The sequence below is a fragment of the Phalacrocorax carbo genome, chromosome 2 (genome assembly GCF_963921805.1).
Source record: "Phalacrocorax carbo chromosome 2, bPhaCar2.1, whole genome shotgun sequence".
In the NCBI taxonomy this organism is placed as follows: Eukaryota; Metazoa; Chordata; class Aves; order Suliformes; family Phalacrocoracidae; genus Phalacrocorax; species Phalacrocorax carbo.
The window spans coordinates 77,599,118-77,621,414 of NC_087514.1; the positions used below are offsets into that span (position 1 = coordinate 77,599,118).

The 22,297-nt window shown below is 37.5% G+C and overlaps 1 protein-coding gene across 1 annotated transcript in view; it reads right to left on the bottom strand.

The window, feature by feature from the left end:
• ABCA13 (ATP binding cassette subfamily A member 13) overlaps window positions 1-22,297 on the bottom strand; it is a 207,958-nt gene that overhangs the window by 65,886 nt on the left and 119,775 nt on the right. The window contains exons 42-47 of the mRNA XM_064441788.1: window positions 14,998-15,244; window positions 13,998-14,087; window positions 13,323-13,395; window positions 11,646-11,764; window positions 10,583-10,670; window positions 40-148 (exon numbers count right to left, since the gene is read on the bottom strand). Of these exons, the coding sequence (XP_064297858.1) occupies window positions 40-148; window positions 10,583-10,670; window positions 11,646-11,764; window positions 13,323-13,395; window positions 13,998-14,087; window positions 14,998-15,244 (726 nt within the window). The remainder of the gene's footprint in view (window positions 1-39; window positions 149-10,582; window positions 10,671-11,645; window positions 11,765-13,322; window positions 13,396-13,997; window positions 14,088-14,997; window positions 15,245-22,297) is intronic.

The window sequence follows — 22,297 nt, forward strand, 5'->3', positions numbered from 1 at the left end:
TTTTCAAAAGATATAAAAGTCTTAAAGAAGAACTATTACCATATTGTCTCCAATCCACATTAGGAGGCAAATTCAGCCACAGAATGAAGTTATTGAGTTCATTTAAGTAGGACGGAAGTGAATGGAAACCTTTTTGGTTGTACCACACCTGGAAGAGAGAATGGAAATTGTGAATTAAAAATAACTTGAATCTGAACTCTGACCTGAAAGCTCCCATACTGTTGTAAAGGGCCTCAGGCAAGAATTCACTCAAGGACATAATTTTCGTAAGTGTGATTGGCACATCCCGGAGGGGTGCAAACAACCTAGCAGCAGACACCAGTTGAAACCAAGGTAAAAGGAACTAAGGATATCTGCACCTAGATAAGAGTCAGAAAACCAGTTGAAACGGACACATCTTGTAACACACTGCGACAGGATTGCTTGATGGGCCTACTCATGACCGTATATGTAAGAAAGATTCAGAGTTCATGGAAAGGACATCAAAAAACACCTCTTCAGCAAACCACTAGGGACCACGAGAAACCACCTGATACTTCTTCAGAAGCTCCTAGGAGATTTAAAACCTTGGGTAATTAAGATGAGAGTGCTATAATTAGTTCCAGGAAATAGAACAACTATGTATAACAATTCCAGGAAATCTACTGCATATGTATATAACTAAGCAATATAAACTTTGTCTGCTGTGACTTGCGGCATGCATGTTGGGTGGAACGATCCCATGTGCATCTGGTGCCGTAATAAAGAATGCCTGCTTCTTAATACTACATTGGTGTTAAGTAGTTTTATTCCCGATGTAGGTGACAGTTTCTGGTGACACAGATGGGACTCTGTTCCTGAACCTCAATGGATCCATGGGATCACAGGACCTCCAGCTGGCACCGAGGGATTCTCGGGGGGAACCTCTGATTCCTGGACCTAAGAGCTCTGAGCAAGGCCCCTGAGAAGGTAAAGGCATTCTTTTCTTAAATGATTTAAAGTAATATTAAAGGTAAAGGTTGCCCTGCCTGTAAGGCATGGTGAAAGCCTCGCAGGGTTGAGCTAATAAGGTACCTAAGGGAAGGATTCAATCCTAGCAGACGAAAGTCTGTAGGACACCCAGGTTTGGAATTTGGTATTTGTTTTGGCACAATTAAACCTTCGATAGAAGGGGTAGGTTAGAGTCCCACTGAAAGAGGTATAAATGGTTTGAGTCCCCAGAACCTCTTGCTATTCTGTTGTTATTTTGTGTTGTTTTACTGGTCTTCTATTGCCTTTGTGGTTTTGTGTTGTTTTATAATGGGCAATAAGCCTTTGGAGGAAGGGAGAATTTGGAGAGATCCTTTCTAGGATGTATGTTAAAACATTGGGGAAAGGTTGGGGGGGACCCCCTCACTCAGGAACAGCTAATAGAATATTGCAATAATAGGTCGTCTATGTATACTCTTCGAGATCAGGAGAAATAGCCAAGGGATGGAATCTTAAGATATAATACTATGTTATAATGGATGTTATTTTTTAGGCAGGAGGGTAAATGGGCTGAAGTACCGTATATGGATTTATTTTTTTACCCTGAGAAACCATATGAGGTGGGAAAAGGAATGTAGAATAGTTCTGCAGGACACTATGGTCCTGACTAGAAAAAGAGGGGAGGGGAAGGAATTTAAAACAGTGTTGCTCTGCTTGTAGTATTGGAAAGAGGTGTTTGAAATGCAGACAGGAGGAGGAAAAGGTTTTGGAACTGATGGTTTCTCCCTGGCAGAGGCTGAGGGATGGTCATGACGATGATGCTGATGATAGTAGTGTAAGCAGGACACAAGAGGGTGGTCAAATGTGAGCTGATGAGGCTGGTGGCACAGGAACATCAGGGGAGAATTGCTATGATCAGGGAAGACCATTTAGTGGGGTGAAAGGATTTAGTCTGATCATGGGAAGGACAAGGGGAAGCAGGAGAGGTTTTGCAAGCTCCTCTTCAGCAAGTGGTTGGAATTAATGGGCCAGCAAGAGTTAAAATGCCTTTTTCGATAACAGGATCCTGGAAGGAAACATCAGGCGTTTATAGGGAAGACCCAGAAAGGGTTACTAAGGAGTTTGAAACCATAATCAGGACACAAGATCCTGACTGGAATGATTTATAAGTAATATTAGATTGTTAGATGATGCTGAGAAGAAGATGGTGTTAAGCACTGCCTGAAAACAGCAGAAGGGGTGCATGCTAATGGGGATTTGCAGGGGACAATAGATCAGAATTTTCCTGCTGCAGATCCAGGGTGGGATCCCAACCAACCGGGACCCCAGGGACTTTTTACAAGATATCAGAGATGGATACTTTTTGGCATAAGGCATGCTATGCCAAAAGGAATCAACTGGTCCAAATTACATGAGGTTAAGCTAGAACCAAATGAATCTCTGTCCACCTTCATGGAGCGGTTAAAAGTCATTACCAGGAGATGTACTAATCTCAACCCCGGAAAAAACAGAAGAGATTGTTTAATTGGCTTCTATCTTTATGGGGCAATCAGCCCCAGATGTAAGAAAGAAACTCCAAAAATTGGAGGCGGCAGACTCAAGGGATTTGGGAAAGATGTTAGAGGTAGCATGGACAGTTTTTAACAATAGGGAAAAAGACAAATAGGCATGACAGACTCGAAGGAACAACCTGAGAGAAGGGAGGCTGATTGCTGCTTTAACAGGGGGTCCTGGAGGAAGATATAGAGGAATGGGAGACACAAAGGGGCTACTGAGGGGTGGGAAGAAGTAGGGGAATAGGAAGATCACGTCTTTTTGTGCAACCCCATCTTGCGGATCATTGTGCAATCTATAAAGAAAGGGGACGTTGGAAAAAGGAATGTCCTCAAGCTGGGAACCTGGACCCAGCCCTACAAGCCATCAAACTAATGACCTTGGATGATGAATCCTGAAGGGGACCAGGGGAATCATCCCCAGCTGAACCCCTGGTTACATTAAAGCTGGAGAATTATGAGGTGGAATTCTTAGTTGGTACAAGAGCCACTTATTCCATACTTAATACATGTAAGGGAATTTCAGGCATGAAACTGTAAACATTGTTGGTACTACAGGGAAATGAGAAAAATGTTCCTTTTTACAGCCCTTACAATTTAAAATAGGAAAACAATGGGTAACTCACCAATTTTTATATATGCCTGAATGCCTGGTGCCCTTGATGCGAAGAGATTTATGAGCAAATTAGATGTACAGATAACTTTTAAGAATGGAGAAATGCAATTATTGATACTTGAATCAAAAGCTGTGGAAGTGAGAATTTTTATGTTACAGAATGCAGAAAGACCAGAGGAAGAAATTCCTGCAGAAGCAGAGGATGCAGTAACACCCTTGGTATGGGCTCATGGAATCCCAGGTCAGTCTAAATTGGTGGAACCAGTAAAAGTTGTCTTAAAATCTGTAACTAAGCTGGTAAAGCAAAAAAACACCACCCTATCAAGTGAGAGGCTAGGAAGGGGCTGGAAAGATTAATAATGAAATTTTTGGATTATGGATTACTGATAGACTGTGAATCAGAATTGACACTCCGATATTGCCAGTAAAAAACTAAAATGGCAAGGAATATAGATTAGTTCAAGACTTAAGAGCCTTGAATCAAATTGTTCAAGATATTGACCCAGTAGTGGCTAATCCATATACCTTGCTGACAACCTTGAAGGAAAAGCATAAGTGGTTTACTGTGGGGGAATGACTGGAAGAGTAAAGTCTGTAATAGCAAAATGCCACATTTGTTTAAAAAATAATCCCATGAACAGGAAACAATGCCCCCAGGGACCACTAGGCAAGGAAATTCCCCTGGAGATTATTGGCAAATTGATTTTTCTGAGTTACCAAAATAAAATGGTTGTAGATATCTCCTGGTACTGATTGATACTTTCTCAGGATTGCTGGAGGCTGTTCCCTGGTGCACAAACAAAGCTAGGGAAGTAACTAAATTATTACTTAAATAATACCTAGGTTTGGGGTACCAATAGGAGTGTATTCTGATTGGGGCCCACATTTTGTAGCAGATACAGTCCAACAGTTAGGTAAGATCCTTGGTATCAAGTGGGATTTACATACCCCATGGAGGCCTCAATCAAGTGAAAAAGTAGAAAGAATGAATCAAACTCTGAAGCAACAGATTAGTAAGCTATGTCAAGAAATTTCTTTAAAACGGCCACAAGCCCCACCATTAGCTCTTCTGAGAACCAAAATACAGCCAAGGACTAAGAACAAAATTAGTCCCCATGAAGTATTTTATGGGAAACTATACTAAGCGCCACTGATTCCATGAGAAGTAAATGTTGGAGGGAAAATGGATTTAAAATTCTATCTGATTTCCCTAGAGAAAGTCCTTGCTACTCTCCAACGACACATTGTCCTGACAGGACAACTCACCTTGGACACTCCTGTCCATAGGTATCAACGCAGATACCTAGTATAGGTAAAAATGCGGAACTCTGAACCATTATGAGAAAAGTGGAAAGGACCCTTTCAGGTACTCCTAATGACTTATACAGCAGTTAAGGCACGAGAAATTGAACCTTGGATTCATTATACATTGGTAAAGAAAGTGCCACCCAATCAATGGAAAATTACTTCTGAAGGACCCTTGAAGATAAAAGTCAGTCAAGTCACATGAACTACAGTTTGTCCTATTACAGATAACGGATTGTGAACAAGGGTATTTTCCTTAGTAGGGACAGTAGCACCTATGCTATCTGACGAGTCATGCAAATTATCTTTGTTTAACCCAGAGCTATTTTAAAACTTATAATAAAATCCTTTTGATCATAGGGATTTTAATCAAGTTGGCAAACTCCCTTCAAGAGCACAATAACATGAAACAGAGACCAAAAAGAAGCTTAGAGTTGGAAGGGCATGTGTATGATCTTCCCATCTGGGACCCAGAGGAAAATTATGGGAACAGTTAGCCACTAAAGTAGTTAATACTTCTAACTTTTGTTTACACTCTGACAATTCTGTCACTAAAGTATTCACTTCCTGCCTTTTTGGCCTGCCAACCCCTCTGAGAACCTTGAAACGTTATCACTTTCAATACACAGCACAGGCCCAACTGGAGAAACCATAGAATGGGAAGTCAGTAATAAAGTATGTCTGCACCAACAGACCACGCTTCCAACTGGGGAAATACTGTGCTGGGCCACAGCAGGAGATAACTTGCAATATAATGAAACTACAGTGGAGGCTTTGGGAAAAGTTAGTCAGAAGTTTAATAGGAAAATGTTCGAGGTTAGATTAGGAAATTCATTTCCAGCCAAGAGCTGCATGAAGTTTGTTAATTGCTCTAAAAATTGTATAAATTTATCTAGATCCAAGCCTACATTACATTGTAATTGGACATATGGCATGTCAAACAATTACAAGCATGTCATATTACCTCAAGGGTGGTTCTTACTGTATGGTAGAACGGCCTACACATATATCCCAGCCAACTGTAGGTCCCTGTTCTCTGGGAAGATTTGTTCCTCAATTTTATAGGCCAGACGATATCATGAGACACGAAAGTAGGTTTAGAAGGTCAGTCCATTCATTGGGTAAAGAATGTGATGCGGAAGTTACGCTCTTTAATCCTGAAGAAATATCAGCAGCTATGTTTCTGGCCCCAGGAGTAGGTGTTGCTATGGATTATAATGTAATAAAACAACTGGCTTGTGCCTTAGTGAAAAATATCAATTACAACTCTCAAGTGCTATCAGCTATACAGGAAGAACGGAGCTAGATAAGACAAGCCGCTTTGGAAAATAGGGCTGCCATAGACTATTTATTACTATGTCACAACCATGGGTGTGAAGAATTTAAAGGCATGTGCTGTTTCAACCTAACAGACAGAGCTGGTAGAGAGTAAAATATGGAATTTGAAACGGTTATCCCATGAAATTAAAGAAAGACAAGGGCTGGATTGGTCGTGGCTAACAAATTGGTTACCAAACTTGAATGACGTACTTGAAGAATTGCATAAAGATATCTAATTCTCCTGTTATGGCACCTATTTATAGAATAAGGTGAACTAGGTAGAACAGGATCAGTTAATTTGTACAGGTCTTTCAATAGAGTGCAGGAGTTTGTTTTCTACTGTTGGAGCTATACACCTATGTTAATTATCAAATTGAGATCTCTGATTCTCTGATTTAATGGAACACTGTGTCCCTTCCTTTACACACATTTGGTCAAGCAAATAGAGGAAAAACAATACAAAAATATCATTTGCCAATTTAATTCAAAAGACAAAAACCAAGTAAAACTAGTGTTACAAGTGGAGAACATTACTGAAATTCCAAAAAGACTTATCTGAATAATGCCTGTGAGTGACACACAGCATAAAACGTCTAGGAACAAGAAATCCTAGAAAGTGGACAGAGAAAGAATCAAGGAGGCACTGTTTACAAGGTCAGTATGAAACTCTTCTGTAAAGGACAAAGCTGTGTCTCTACCTTCAACAAGCAATTATAAGTGCTTTGTTAAGCATAGAGGAAATTAATACAGACAAACTTTAAGGCAGACAAGGCAAGCCAGTCTCTTTGAGGAGCACAGGGGAGCAATTCTGCTGTAACATATACTTTAATCTCAGGTCATGCAGAATCACCCGGATATGATAAATATAGTAAAAATTTACACTTCTGTGTGCTAGAATCATTGCTGAGAGCCTGATAAGTCCCAAAACTGAATATACAGAAGTCTGAGTTTTGCTGTGCCTTTGGAAATCAATTCCATTTCTATGCCTCATTAATGTTAATCATAGTGCCTTTGAACCCACATTATCCATACCGAAGACCAGGTCAAAGTATTATGTGTGTTTGTTTTCAGTTTTAGTGACATGTTTAAAATCATCTTGGGTTGGTATCTGTTCCTCACTCCACAGCAAACTTTCATCTCCCCTTTTTGTTTGCACAGCTGAAAAATTCCTAACATTTCCCTATTTGGTATCAGTAATAAAAACCCTATTTGCTAACCTGCATTTTGCACAGCTCAGGTTGATGCTGGGCAATTATCATTTATGTCTGGATTCTGAATCATACTGCAAAGTGCACATTTTCTAATATAGGTCTTTCTTGCCTTAACATCATTATTCAAGGATTTCAGTTTTCTTAGATCATCTCTAAAAATTACTATCTATAGTTACTTCTTGGAAACTTCCCTAAAGGTTCTTTTCTTATGACTCTGATGCTCTTCTCATTTAGCAGTCTTCCTTAAATATGTGACTCTTCTTGATCTGGTGTAAACTTCAGATTTATTTTTTTAATTTACTTGCAGATAACTCTGGTTTTTCTTTCTTGTAGTATCCAGCTACTATCCTTAGTTGGACACTAGTTCCAGGCTTTGATTTGTTTCCCTGCCAAGGTCTTCTCTATGTTTCCCAGTGCAAGTTGTCTGATCTTCAGTTCTATTTCCCTCTCTTAATAATTAGTTCTTTCTTAGGGTCTCAAGTGTTCACAAAACACCTTAGAAATACAATAAAGTGACCGATATTCAAATGAAAAGACAAAAAACACAACAGAGTATTGTGTGTAACAATACATTTCAATATCCCACGCATTAATTTTAATTCTTCCTTCAAGCTACATGATGTAACTGAATCAAACCACCAGGAAATAACTAAATTGAAACTGGATATTTGATTGTTTATAATCTGTCAAAAGAGGCATTTGAGGTTGTTCACTTCATCAGAAGACATATTTAAGTTCTTTTTTCTAAAGTCTTGTGGCTTTTTCTAAATTGGTTGCAAAGGTAAAATACAAAAAAGGAAAAATATTAGTTCCAGCTGAAATATCTTTCATATTTCTTGTGTGCCACACAGGTAATTATTTACAGAGGGCAGAAAAGAGATGAGCAAGGGAATAACATATACATTAAGTTGATTAATTTTATTTTCATTATTTTATCTTCTATCTGTTGTTGATAAAATTCCTTCCCAAGGGAAAACATAGCCCCTCACCACATTAGATATAAGTTCTGTAAAGACGTGTTTTCCATTATTGCATACCATTTTTACCTGCTGTTAATATTCCAGAATAATGCTAGACTGACATTTTCACTAACCTATGGCCTATCAAGGAAAAAGGGTGAGGAGGGGCAGAGAAATCACTAAGCATTGCTGGATGACATTCATGATGGGGAGGCAGAGAGAAGGGGTATTAGACTGGAGAGATGTAACTTCCTCTGGAAACTTATACCATTACTGTACAGTAAAGCGTCAAATCCCAACCTTTGAGATTGGAAAAATGCATACTTCAGAATGCCAAATAAACAGTAAAAATTCCCTTTCAGGACTATTTAAAATCACCACATGTTCTTCCTATATTTAATTATGTTATAAACAACAACAACTATGACATCATTATGGAACACTTTTTGCCCACATTATCAAAGGAAACCAAAGAATATACAGTCATGAAAACAAAATGAAAAATTTAAGGAGCAGTTGTTCTTCTGTCGCATAGCCATGATCATCAATGAATGCCAATAATCAATTATTTTATTCAGCCACGTTTGTCATGTGGTAGAGATAGTCTCTCTCGTGCATGCACACATACATATTCTCTGTGTAAATGCATATATCATGTATGCAGTATATGCAGTGTGGTATGATTAGGTAAAGTAAAATAGGTATTGAACAGGTATTTTTAATTTGAACTGGAAAAATTGTTGGCTTTTTGAGTGAAGAATAATGTATAAAGATTCAGAAATTTTCTAAAATGAAATTAATTGTACAGTAAGTCTCTTCAAATGCAAATTTCTCATTTTCTTTGATACAAGACTATGTAAATGGTACATTCACTGTCTCATGAACAAACCTGAAAGGTCAAAGTAAAAGCCTGGTCATTAATTACTGAAAGGTTAATGCAATAATTTGACATTGCATCAGTTGAAAGCCACTTCCAGGAGGCATTTTAGATAACACAGTGCCCTTTATAAATCTACTCCACTGTTTTCTTTGAGTCTGAAATATGAAGCTTACTCACTAACAGTATAACTATAATTTATCCCTGTGCTGATGGCAGGTGGAACTCTATGCCAAAGACATTTAAAAAAAAAGAACCCTGACAAAAACCACAGTGCAGGTATGTCAAAACACGAGCCTAAAATGAGTAAAGATACACAGGACAAAAACAGCAGTCAGAAAAAAACATCTTATTGCAATCCTCTAGGACTTCAAGTTCCTAATGAAGGATTGATAGAACTGGATTTCAAAGCTATAAGAAATTTGGGGGTAGAAGGGAGATCACAAATGACCAAAATGAAAATATAAATAAGGTAGGGTGTATATATATAAGATAGAGAGATTTTTAACAAAACTATATGGAAAAGGCATTGCAAACAGGGAGTAAATTTGCAAAACTAAACCTGAAGTTATACTGGATTAGAGAATATCTGTATGTTGTTTTAACACTTCGTCCCAAATGGATTTTGGGATAGACCTTATTTACACCGTTCTTTTTCTTCTTCTTTTATAAGAGCAAATAAAATCAAGTTTCTATACCCCACATAAAATAATTTAAATGCAGAAGCACCTTTCTTTCATATTCTCGTCTGGAATCTGGGAAGTCCACAGCTTCCTCTTAACAAATCTGTTTTGCCTCAAATACAAAAATAAAGACCATTCACTGATATTCTTCAATACTCCTCCAAGACTGCTGTTCCTCTACTCATTACTGGTCTACATTTCAATGGATCTCAGAAGAACTTTCCATAGCATTCCCAAGGAAAAGAAAATCCCTTGCACTGATAATTCCCTGTTGGCCTCCAGGTTCTATTCCAAGTTTTCACAGGATGGAGATACTGTATCCTTCCAGTACATACCAAAAGGCCTCAAGGAAAAGCTCTTTATTTCAGCTGAGCTTAGAAGAATCCTTCTTTTCCTGACTTGAGAGGTAGCTCCAGACAGAAAACTTTGGCTCTGTGTAGCATTGCCAGACAGTACACTCTACTGTCAAGAAGAGATTCAGATTTCACAATCTGACTAATTTCAGCAAGGCACACTTCTGTTTCTCTGGGATAAAAACTGGAAAGCTACTCATAATTGAAAAGGGGCTTATAAACACAGGGTAGCGTATTTGTTTTGCAGAAGTAGCTACTGCTACTCCTAGAAACTACATCTTTACTTTTTTTTTTTTTTTTTTGGGGGGGGGGGGGTAGAGGGAGAAATGTGGCAAAGAAAAGTATTCCCTGCAGAAATGAGAAAAGAATCAATAAGTCATCTTTGAGATGCTCAATGAACTTTTGTCAATTCTCACATTGACTTGTAGAAAACAAACCAAAAAAAAAAAAAATCTAGGCTGACTACCTACAAAAAAGATGTTAAAGGTGAGCTCAGTTAGTATCTGAAATATGTTCACATGAAAAAACAACTAAAGCTGTATCATTTGACTCATTTAAAACTTCTTCTCAGAACAGGAGAATACTTCAAGAATTATGAACAGAGAAGCAGACTACAATAACAGGGGGATTTTCTCCCAGTTTCTAAATCAAGGATTTTATATGATGATTTATTATTTGCTAAGTGCTGTGAAGTCTGGAGCCTGAATAAGTAAGCAGCACATACATACAAATGCTTACACATACGTGCAACCCTTACCTTAGCCAGAGGCTTAGATTTGGTGTTATTCAATTTTTTATCTTGAAGCTCAAATGTTTTTCTCCCTCCAAAAGACCAACCACCATATCTGGTAATAGAAATTAAAGTAATAACAAGTTACGTGCCTTAACCTCAGTAGTCTTTTCTTGCAATAATAAAGTGGTAATATTTACAATAATGCTTTATTTTTCAACTGAAAGTACAACTTCAGCCCCGACAAACCCCTCTTCTGTTAAAAAGGAGGAGCTTAGTATACTCTTGAGTCAGGTGAACATTATTGCTCTTTTCTGGCAAAGCGATTCCCTCAGATAAGAAATTTTACTTCCTGAAAGCTGAAATCTCTGAGCAACAGGAGGGTTTGTGAGCAAATGAGGTATTACTGACTTTCAGAAACATCCTAAACAGCTTGATTTCTTCCTACTCCATTGATATTCTAGCTCAAATCTTTCATCCTAAGATGTTACCTCTCTTTTGATGAAATCAGATACACCTTTTTTAATGCATAAATAACTAACACTGTATTCTCCTTGATAAAATCATACTTGGCCTAGTATTTGCATTTATGTCAAAGGCCGTGGTTGAGTTGTAAAGGCACATAAGTAAACCTCAGAATATAGCATATTATAACCTCCGTGGCTGGTATCACAGAATATGAAGTCTTGCCAGGGAGATACCAGCCCTTTTAGTTTAAAGAAAAGATTAAATGGAGCATATCCACCTCTACTTGACTGAGTCTCTGAGGAATGGAAACTATATTGTTCATCTGATTGGCGTATGCATATACGTTTTCTTTCTCTGAGATTCTGAAATAACCCGACATGTGGCAAGAAGTGCCAGGGTATGCCTAGAGGCAATTAGCATGCAACTGCTGGAGGAAGCTCTGAGAAGTGACCATGGAGCGGGTTCCATGTTACCTTAGCCTGACTCTATACCTTGATAACAACCAACAGACAAAGGCAACTACCCATTATATTATCAGTAACGTAGGTCTGTGCTTTGGATCAGGAAGGACTGTGGTTTTTATACACCAAGGATAAACAAAGGTTAGATATTTTAAGGTTACCTTGCTTTGTTGGAAGACCTCACTAAATATTCTTCCACAAGGAACCCTGAAAGATTATACAAAATCTGTCCTTTCTTATTCTTCACATAGGGAGCAGAGGTATTGAAACTTGGACACATCTGAAAAATGGTATACATAAAATAAGTAAAGCACTTAAAAATCAATGGCACCACATTTAGCCATATTTTTTTAATTTTTATGTAGATTTTACAGCACGGCTCTTCAACTGGATTTACCTTTCTCAACTTTGATAACTTTTCAGTAAATTATGTGTAGTTTTATGTTTATAAGACATCTCAAATGATTGTGTCACCTACATATTAGAGCCAACCTGTCAGGTGGGTTTTTTAACACATCAAAACTTATATAAGTTTAGAAAGATTTACAACAATGAGAAAGGCAAGGCTGCTATTCACTTGTGCCTGAGAAGAAATATAAAAAAGGCACCAGATGAATAAGAAATGAAAACAAAATACTAATTAATGCAATATGCTTCTAAAAATTTCATTGATGGGCTGCAGAGAAGAATAAAGGAAGATATTTTCTAATGATTCAGTGGGATATTTCTAACAACCAAAGAAAAGGAGACAGATATTAAGACCACATATCTCAGAAGCCTTATTAAGTACATTATGTATATCAACTGAAAAATTGTAATGTTTATGTGACATCTCAACCCTACACAAATTAAAATTCACTCTCAGAGGCTCTGGTTTTCTATAGCTCACAGATACAGGCTCTGCCTCCACTGTCAAGTGACTTCTCTCCTTTGAGCTTTTGTGGTTAATGGGTTTCTCCCTATGTGAGTCCCCATTCCCATTCTGTTTAAGCTTCTTGAATTTTAAGTATACATCTCACTAGTATTAGAGATAAATTTATTTCTTGCCAGCAAAGTAAAAAATCAGTTTCCTCCTTCCACTTTTCCCGAAACTGTATTGCTGTGTTTCAGATGCAATTCTTACTCTAAATATTTATATCTTGATGAAGGAGAGAACTTATCTGATGATACAATGGTCCCATTCAGGGAAATATATTTGTCACTTCAGACAGTTTCACATTCTTGTTTATTACTCAACCTCAGAGCAAGTCAGCATGAAAACTCATTAGTCAAGAAGGTCAGGAATTCATTATCTTTTTCAAAATCCTTTTTTCCTCAAAGGCAGTTTTATTTTCAAATACCCAATCCAAATCAAAACCAAACTCTAACAATTAAATCTCATTCATATGTAGGTTCCCTGGTAGCTTCTATCAGCTAGGATCACCTGCTCTTCCCTTTTCAAAGTGGGTAGTTCCAGATATTATGGAAGTGTTATGTTTTAACCTTGTTTTACCTGAGGTTTTTTGTAAGCAGAGTCCTATAACATATTTAAAACAAAGTTGTATCTGCTAAGAACGGTTCAGCCATCTCTGATTCCTGTTATTTCAGATCGATCTATAACCATTTCTAATGCACATACATACACATGCATGTATACACACAACAAAATTGTGCAAGGTCTCGCCCTCAAGACTTCAGAACACATAGCCCAGACATTAGATGAAACAGAAGGAAATCTCCAATCATAACAAAGCCAGTGCTCATCCCTGTCTCTAGCCCTTCAAAAAGAACAGTCAAGGTATTAGACGTAGCATATACACACAATTTTTACAGACATAGATAAAGAGAAAATGACATACCTCTTGTTCAGCCACACAACTGCATGAATCCTGTGGTGACATAGATTCCAGCTGCCAACATGAATTATTTTTTCTAATGGGAATAATCATAACAATAGGAACAAGCGTTAAATGAAAGGCATATATTACTTAACAGAAGAAATCTGCAGAGTAATGAGCGGATCTGGCATCCTGAACACCTTCTTAGCATTTTATCACAGTGGCAGCTGTGTCTAAAGTTATACCAATTTTACCTATTTGTATCAAAGTGGATTCACTAAAAATGCTATGTAAGTAAAGCAGCAAATGAGCTGCATGCCTTGTGTTTACAGCAATAAGATATGTAAAGCATCATCACAACTCTGCATTCCTAAATTTGGAAATCTGGAATGCTTCCTAAGAAATATTGTAATTACTGTCTAACCTTTATACACATGGACACCAGATTTGATCAAAATCCTCCTGAAATTAATGGGAAACTGTCACTGACTTTTAAGGGATTTGGATCAGACCTTTAACAATGAAGCCTACTTATGTACTTTACCTGGATGCCAGCTCCTTCATCAGAACATATTTGTCATTAACCTCATGCTGCAAGAAAAGCTTAAGATAGTCCACATCACACGAAAAAAAAATATTGAATTTACAATATTTACAGTTTACAATTAAGGAAGTAGTTATGTTATTCACAGTTACCCTTGTTTGGAATTCATGCATGTGTTGTCCCAATCAGAGAAATATCTCAGTAGAATCTGAGAAAGGTTTCCTAGGTTATCATCTTCAGTGCTGTTCAAAGCGGGCCATTGGGGCGGGGAGGGGGGAGAAACACAAACATGTTAATACGTCTAGCTTTATTAACTTTTAGGCTCATGATCCTACATATTTACCCAGAAATTAAACTATAAAATACATGCAGAGGAAAAGTACCAAAACACCAAAATGATCTCGTTTCAAAAACTCTATGTGAACATGTAAAAATAACTCAATACATTTATGGCTAAACAAATCTCAATGTCTCCCCATGGCCATTTTTCTCTTTATAAACATGCATGCCTAACAGTTAGCATAGTTTAAGTGACTTTATGTTTCATTTATAAATTCAAACAGCATCATATTATGTTTGTGAAGATAACTGGATATTTGTCCAGTAGAGAAAGTGACCTGTATGCGATATGCACTCAATACAGAATAGTTCAGAGCTGAGCTATAGATACTGTACATTAAAAATAAATAAATAAATCTAGTTTGTTTCAAAGCTGAGCATATAGAAACTGGAGGTTGAGTAAGAAGGGCACCAGGCTTTGTTAATACTGATACCTTCAAACTTGAAAATTATTTTAACAAAATGGCTTCAGACCTAAGCAATTAGTTAAAATGAAGCATGCAAAGACTTGCTTAAATACACTTGTGCATTTACATATAAATGGCCATGACTGGTATTGAAACAGATTATCCAGTCCAAACTGCTCCAAAGTCTTTGCCCTTTCCTCCAGAAAATCCTTTGCACAATGTTCTTGAAATTTTATCTCTCCCTCATAATAATCCATAAAAATGTACTAAACATTTTAAAAATTAACAGTTATTATAAAAAGTAACCTATTATTCTTCCTAGAATGCAAATAGTCTTTAAAATATGAGAACTCAAGGGTAAAGGACCAGAACTCAAGATATTGATGATAATAGATGAGCCCTTTACCTAAAGAAGGATTCTGCATTGTCATGAATTCTTGGTGTCAGCTTGAGAGAAGGATAATCAATAGCCAGTGGCTTCACACTAAACAAGGCCATTGCCAGTGCAAAAAAGAGGACAGGCAGCAGCACATTTGACAGACTTCCGCTCCAGTCTCGCCTAGTGTGATGGAACCTCTTCATTAGAAGGGCAACAATCTGTACAAGAACAAGATGGGCTCCACGCACACTTGAGGCCCCTGTAAGTGAGATATCTGAATGAGATGAAAAAAAAAGCTCTCTTGATAAATAAGGAAGATCAAATTAAATTTTCATGTGTTACATTTTGAAATATAGAACATAATAGTCTTTTTGATAGAAAAAACAAAACTACATAAACCTACAATGTTCTCCTGTATGGAATAGTAAAATCCCCCCCAGTATAACTAATTAACTCTTCCTATAAGGGAAAACAGATATTCAGCTAACATTCTCTCTATAGCTCCCCATACACAGCTAAAGGAATACCGAACACCTATTTTCCTGTGGTCCTCAGACTGGTACAACCATTCCTTGTGCATTGGCACCTTTGCTCCTAGACAAATTACTGTGACAAACGTGGCCTATATTAGCACTAAGATCTTGATCCACCTTGACTGAAATCAGTGGCAACTTTTCCACAGGGATTTCAGTGGGACATCTTCAGAGTATGTAACAGAGCACCATAGATGCTAGAGACATGGATTCTTATAAAAGCATTCCCTTCATTTCTCTGCTCATATGGGACTGATAAAATTGTCTAACACGTTAGTCAATGCATTTTTCATAACCCCAGCTCATGGGCTGTCCCTAACATTCCAATGGGAGTGTGTCCACAGCTTATTAACATCTCACCAAGCAGACATTTTCCTGACAGACGTTCCCTTAATTTCCTTTTATTGTTCTTTGTTATGACACTTGTAAACACACCAAACACTTTGCCTCCATTTTAGACCCTAATGCCTTCTAGGTATGTGCAGGCTGTTACCAGCTTCTCTTACTTGAGGCCTTGCCAGACTGAAGGTACTTCAGCCTCTTTTCTTCCTTATAGAATAGCAGTGTCTTTGCACTGTAGCAAGACTGCATAGCCTGTTTATCATAGTGATCAAAGACATACTATATTTTATGATCTTACTACCTTCCCTTCTATACATTGAGACCACCCTAAGCACATTTCCATATTACATTTTAAAAACTACTTGTGTGAGAACTTTCAAACAACCTCAAACTAAATGTCCTTCCCTTAGCATAGGGTTTTTTTCTGGTTTACTAGAGGTTTAATCCCAAAAGAGGTAACTGTGGGACAAATTGGGGGTGAATAACCAGAAAAAGAAGTTGAACTTCTGACAGAGTGGCCATTGAGAAAAACAGCTCAAATTCTGTACTCTACACAACTGGATTGTGAATTATAAACATATGTTTTCTTATATTAAAAACTTATGTGTATTTTGCCGTGAAAAGTTATAATCAAATAGACACATTGTGGGAGATTGTGGCTTTTAGGGTTTGGGCCTACACGAAAGGAGGAAGTTAGCTGAGATAGGGCTTCAAGGTGACACAGCGTACATTGTGTGGATTTCTCAAGGATGGCTTCTTGAAAAAGATAAACACCTACCTCCAAGAAGAGCAAAAAGGAAGATCCAGGTAAATACAGGTTAATCATCCTTCAGTCCCTGGGAAGGTTACAGACCAAATCCTCCATAAAACAACACACAGGATATGAAATAACAAGAAATGACTGGGAATAGACAACAGGGACTTGGTAAGGTTGAACCAGGCCACCTTAGAGCTCACCATGAATACAGGACTGGTTTGGAGAATGAAGGAAGAGCAGTGGGTGCTGTTTACTTTGACTTAACAAAGCCTGTGACATGGTGTCCCACAGTGTCCTTAGAGCAAATGGGGTGAGGAGGACTGCAAGGACCACTGGCCAGACTGCCAGGCACCACACTGCGGGCTGTGAACAGCAGTACTGGGTCCAAATGAGGAGCAGTTGGTTATTAGGGCCGTCCCTCAGGGGTGAAACACTGACCAATAGTGCTTGTTAACACACACACATGTGCACACCTGCCCTGTGAGAAGGCGTCTGAGGTCAGGCACTGGGGATGAGGAGAACCTCCTGGCAGCAGGAGCAGCTCTCAAGCAGCACTCAGATACCCCAGTATCACCAGGGAGCAAAGCCTCTGCTCAGGGAAAGAACAAGAAGCAACAGGCACAGCTGGAATGTGGGAAATTCTGACTTTATACAACAGCAAAAGAAATTTCACTGTGAGGGTGACAACCAAACCTCAAAACCAGACTGGACAAGGCACCTTCTTTTACTTGACCCGGTCTTCCAACCGTAATATTCTCTGGCTCTAGCAGATTCCAATTAACTCTAAGTAATTAGTTTTTGTTTTATTCCTGGGGAAAAAAAAAATCAGTATTTATTCTTTTAACTCCACAACTGAATGACATTTCTTTTTTCCCTGGAAAATCCCATAGAACAGAAATTCTGTCTTTAAGCAGTTCTAATCACAGCCATGTCTTGCTAATTTGACAGCTAACACAGATCAGATTTAGGATTTTGCATCTCTTTGGAGAGAGAAAATGTATCTACAAAATTCAGATCCTCGTTCAACATTCACGTGCCTCAGTCAAGACTGGTTATAATTTGGGTTTGGAACCTGATGTTTTTCTATAAATTGGACTAGTAGGGGAAGACAATCTTAGTAAAAGAAGAGTTTTTTAAAGTAAAATCTTATTAATGTATTAAGCTCTTTGAATTATTATGGTAAAGCTTTCAATAGTTGACTTAACACAGAAATTGAGACACTTGGAAGCAGAACAATTTTCAAGGGATGATTTTTTTTAGAATAAAACAGATCCTGTAAGAGTTTCCAGCTGACCATCCCTGAAATTGTGAAATATAAAATCTCTCATTTATCAGTGTAGTGAAATGCCAGAAAAGGAGCATAGAATGAGATATTTGCCATGGTCCCAGACCTGTTCATAGATTATAAGCATTAAATGTGAGTGAAAGATGCTTCAAAATATTTGCCCCTTTGAATCTCCAAAACAGGACTATGACAGCTACTTTCTGGGGGCAGAGGGGAAAATCAAAGTTGCCATTCATTCTTTTTTCTTGACAAACGGAGCAGAGAGGAATGATAACAAATTAATTCAGATTGCAATAGGAAAAGAAACTGTCATTCTGAATAAAAATAATTGTCCATTTTGTCCAACATCCTGGCTCTAACTCAATATTTCTAATGCTGGCCAGCCAAGATACATCACAAGAAGATAAAATAAACCATTTTATTAAAAGATGTTTGCTTCAGGCACTTCTTTTAAAAATTATTTGTCTTTTCTAAAAAAAAATACGATATGTTCATTGTTTAAAAGTCTCATTGAGAAAGGTGTCAAATATCTTTCTGAATCATCTTTTTGCCCTTGAATCCTGTCATTCCTTTGTGTTTCAGGTAAAAGTCAAAAACTTTATTTATCTGTTTTGAATTTATTCTATTTGATGGTACTGGATATGTTCTTAAATCTTGCTTTAGGAGGCAGGTTATAGAAGTTTCCAATCTATCTTCTGCATAAACAATCTCAACCTCTCAGTCTCCGCTTATAAAAAACTTTATAGTCATAATCACCCTCACCACTTGCCTCAAGTCCTCTTACATTATCCCTGTATCAGTCTCAAGATATATTGTGTTCAACATGGCTGTCTATCAGATGTGGAACCACTACTGATTTGTACAACAGCATTATGCATTCTTGTACTGATCTGCTTGTCTTCTTTACACATCACACCATTCTTTCTGACTGCAGCCACACTGTGAAAAGTACCCTGCACTGGGATTTCCATAATTGACTCAATATGGTTTTCAAGATTCCCAAGGTATTAAATCACTCAAGAAAAAAAATAAAAAGCTAAACACTATTCCTGTGAATACTTGTGATTTAACTCTTCATGTTCCTTAATCCTACATGCATAGTCTAATTTAATTTTAACTAGAACCTATATAATTAATTTTTGCTTCATAAACTTGTAAGTCATTCACCACCTACATTTGGTATGTATGTCAGGAGGCATAAAAGAAGCACACATTTATGAGAAAACAGTTTCTGATTACCACTGATAATCATAAAGGCTAGAAGACAAGACCAGCTGACCTCTCTGTTATGAAGTCAATTTTTATGGAGAAAGCTTATGGAAATATTCTCATTAATAATTTAGATAATAAAATTAAAAATCTGACCCAATTGTTAGAAGCTGTCTTGCTTGAGTTATGATTGCAATTAACTTCAAGAAGCACAATTATGTTCACAATTAAGTTGTACTTCCAAATTCATCCAGACTATCCTTTGTATTATAGAAAAGATTTTTGCCACTTTCCAATTCATATAGTTGATATCAGGTACAGAGAAACAGAGCATAAGTCCTAAAATTTGGGAATCAAGATTTTGAAAATTGTTACCTATAGACTGCATAACTATTTATGATAGACATTATAAATCTATCATATGAAGTATTAATTTAGGTATCTGTAATGCCTATACAAGATACAAAGAAGGTAAGCCAGCCTCTTGAATTAACATATAACTAATACTGAAATATACAAAGCATTTCCTAACCATTTTAACCCTCTATTTAATGCAAGAATATCCAGTCTCATACCATTACAAAAATCCGTTAAGCTTTCTTATCACTCATATCAAAATAACAGAAAATCCTCTAAAAGTATAAATGCCAGACCATGCAACACCACCTCATGTGTAGTAACAGATAAGAATTTTAGAACAGATGTGCATCACAGCCGCTCTCTGTTTTAAGGGTAAATTTAGGGAAGCAAGAGTCCAAGAGGCATTTAGCAACTAAGTATTGTAGCTAGAAAGCCAATTAACTAAGACCTCTGCTGTAGACCTGATTTATATATAGACCTGATTTATAATCTTACCTTCCCAAACCTATTTGTCTCTTTTTTCTACTCATTGCATTCAGCTTTAAAACCAGACCACAAGCTGTCAAAGGTAGTGAGAATCTGGGGGGGGGTTGTCCTTACTATTAGTCCGTAAGGTGTCTGGAACAACAGGGCTTAACTTTCGATTGGGTTTCCAAGGTACTGCTGCTAGCATAACAAACAATAATAGCCATCACAACAGCTAGGAAAAAAACACCCTAGTTGCTGCTGAAGTGTTAGCTGATGCCAAAACACCACTTGTGGTTTTTACTAGTGTGAAAATGGGTAGGCATTTAGCCATAACAGAAACTCAACTGAGTATATACTTATTTTGGAATGTAACACTTTCAGTGACTGGTACAGGCACCTACTCAGATTATAAAAGCACTGTTAAACTTTCAATAAAAAGAATTAATTTTCTAGGACAGAATAGTTGGCTATTTTCCTTTCTCTAGTCAGAAGTACACAAATAGTGCACAAGCATAAAGAAACAGGAAACAATGGTGCTGCCTTCCTATCCGTTACCCTACAGACCCCAAAAGGAACAAAAAAGAGTTGTTACACTGACAGCCAAGCTGATTTGATGAATGGTCATCTGAACTAGTCTGGTCCTGATGGAAGAGAAGGACACATTGCTGAATGCACTGTTCCCATAATTCATAAATATAGCGTTTCATTTCCTTCTATATCTGCGACTTTTGGTGCCTAATACAATCTCTGTTGTTACATTTCCATGTTTTCTTCTGCTTTGCTTTGAGTTGTACCTCTTCTCTACATTTTAGCTGGGGTTGCTGCCAGCCTAAACCATGCTGAAAAACAAGTTGGAATTAAGCACCAAGTATTTTTTGGCTTTGTCTGGTGAACTCTACTGTGGCCAGAGCACCTTCATCATGATGAGATGGGCATATTCTTTGGAAAAAAAGTAAAGGCAAATATTCAGCCAGGTGGACACAATCCTATCATGTCCTGAAAAGGAAAATTACTGTAATTTTGGGAGCCCTAATTCTCTGATTCTGAGCTTCTGCATGATTAACTTGCAACATTAACAAATATGCTAATTTCAATTTCCAGGAGATAATTTTCCAAATAGATACGCTTTTATTGTGTCTCCCCTGCAGTGATGCACCTGCAATGAACTGCCATGTGGAGGAGGGGACAAGAGGAGGAACATCTGAAAAGGAGGCACAGAATGGTGGCTACAAAATGGAAGCCTATTTGCACCTTCTGTCTGTATTCTTTAAAAGTGCAAAAGCAGAGAAGTAGTACAGTCTGTCAGAATTGCCAAAAAAAGATCGCAACTGATTTCATATATATATGTGTGCGTGTGTGTGTGTATATATATCAGTCTCGGCAGGGAGAAAGAATACAGTTGTGCATGCACAGGCAAACATCCATCATATATATCTTCTGCGCTAGAATATACCCTCTTATTATAATAAGAAGCATGCTTTTTGAGATCAGTTCCTGTTCTTTATAGAAGTGTAAATCAGTACTCTGAAAGCTATTAGAATTCAACCCACTGAATTCAACCTGTAACTCAGGTTACAACATTTCAAGATTGAATCTAATGTAGACAATAGGGCTACAACTCACACTACTTTTGTTGTTTGTTGAAGGTTTGGTGAAGTAGCAGGACAGCAATATAATCTGCATATTCTCTCTACCACAGCACTTAACATTAAGTGTGAGGCTTAATGCTAAATATCCTAGCATTTTCAAACTAGGCAGATTAAATGTAGGAAGGTCGAAGGAACTATATTTTCAAACCAGCATTCTCATGTACTTCCCACTGGTAACTTGCCTCCAAGAGAGGGGACTTCTAAATTGCAGCTGCCCAGTTTTGTTCTGCAGATGACTTTTGTTATGCAGTTGCTCAGTTTGCAGTGAGTGGCCTTTGGAGGTACTGTATAAAGCATTCTGGAACAAGCCTCCTGGAATTGCTCAAAGAAAACTCAGATAACAAATGGAGCAAACCTCTTCAGCAGGGCCAAAATTGCACCCTTATAGACAAGGCCATTCTTAGTCACTTTAACTTTTGTGCAAGTACTAGCTTAATATGAACAAACTACTTGGTCTAAAATATTGCAACTTCCATAATCAAGAATATTTTTAGACTCTATCTCTACTGGAGTTATTCTATTAACAGTAAAATCATATCAGAATTTGTGCAGGGAAACAATTCAGAACTGAAAGATGACTGAGTTCTGCAGGAAGCATGTTTTATTCAGACCCAGAGCTATAGCAAACAATTCCAAAACGTATTTGATGAATAATCTTTTTCCTCAGGCATTCTGGTATCTCATAAATAGTGGTATTAAACAGCTACAAAGATCTTGATTAACA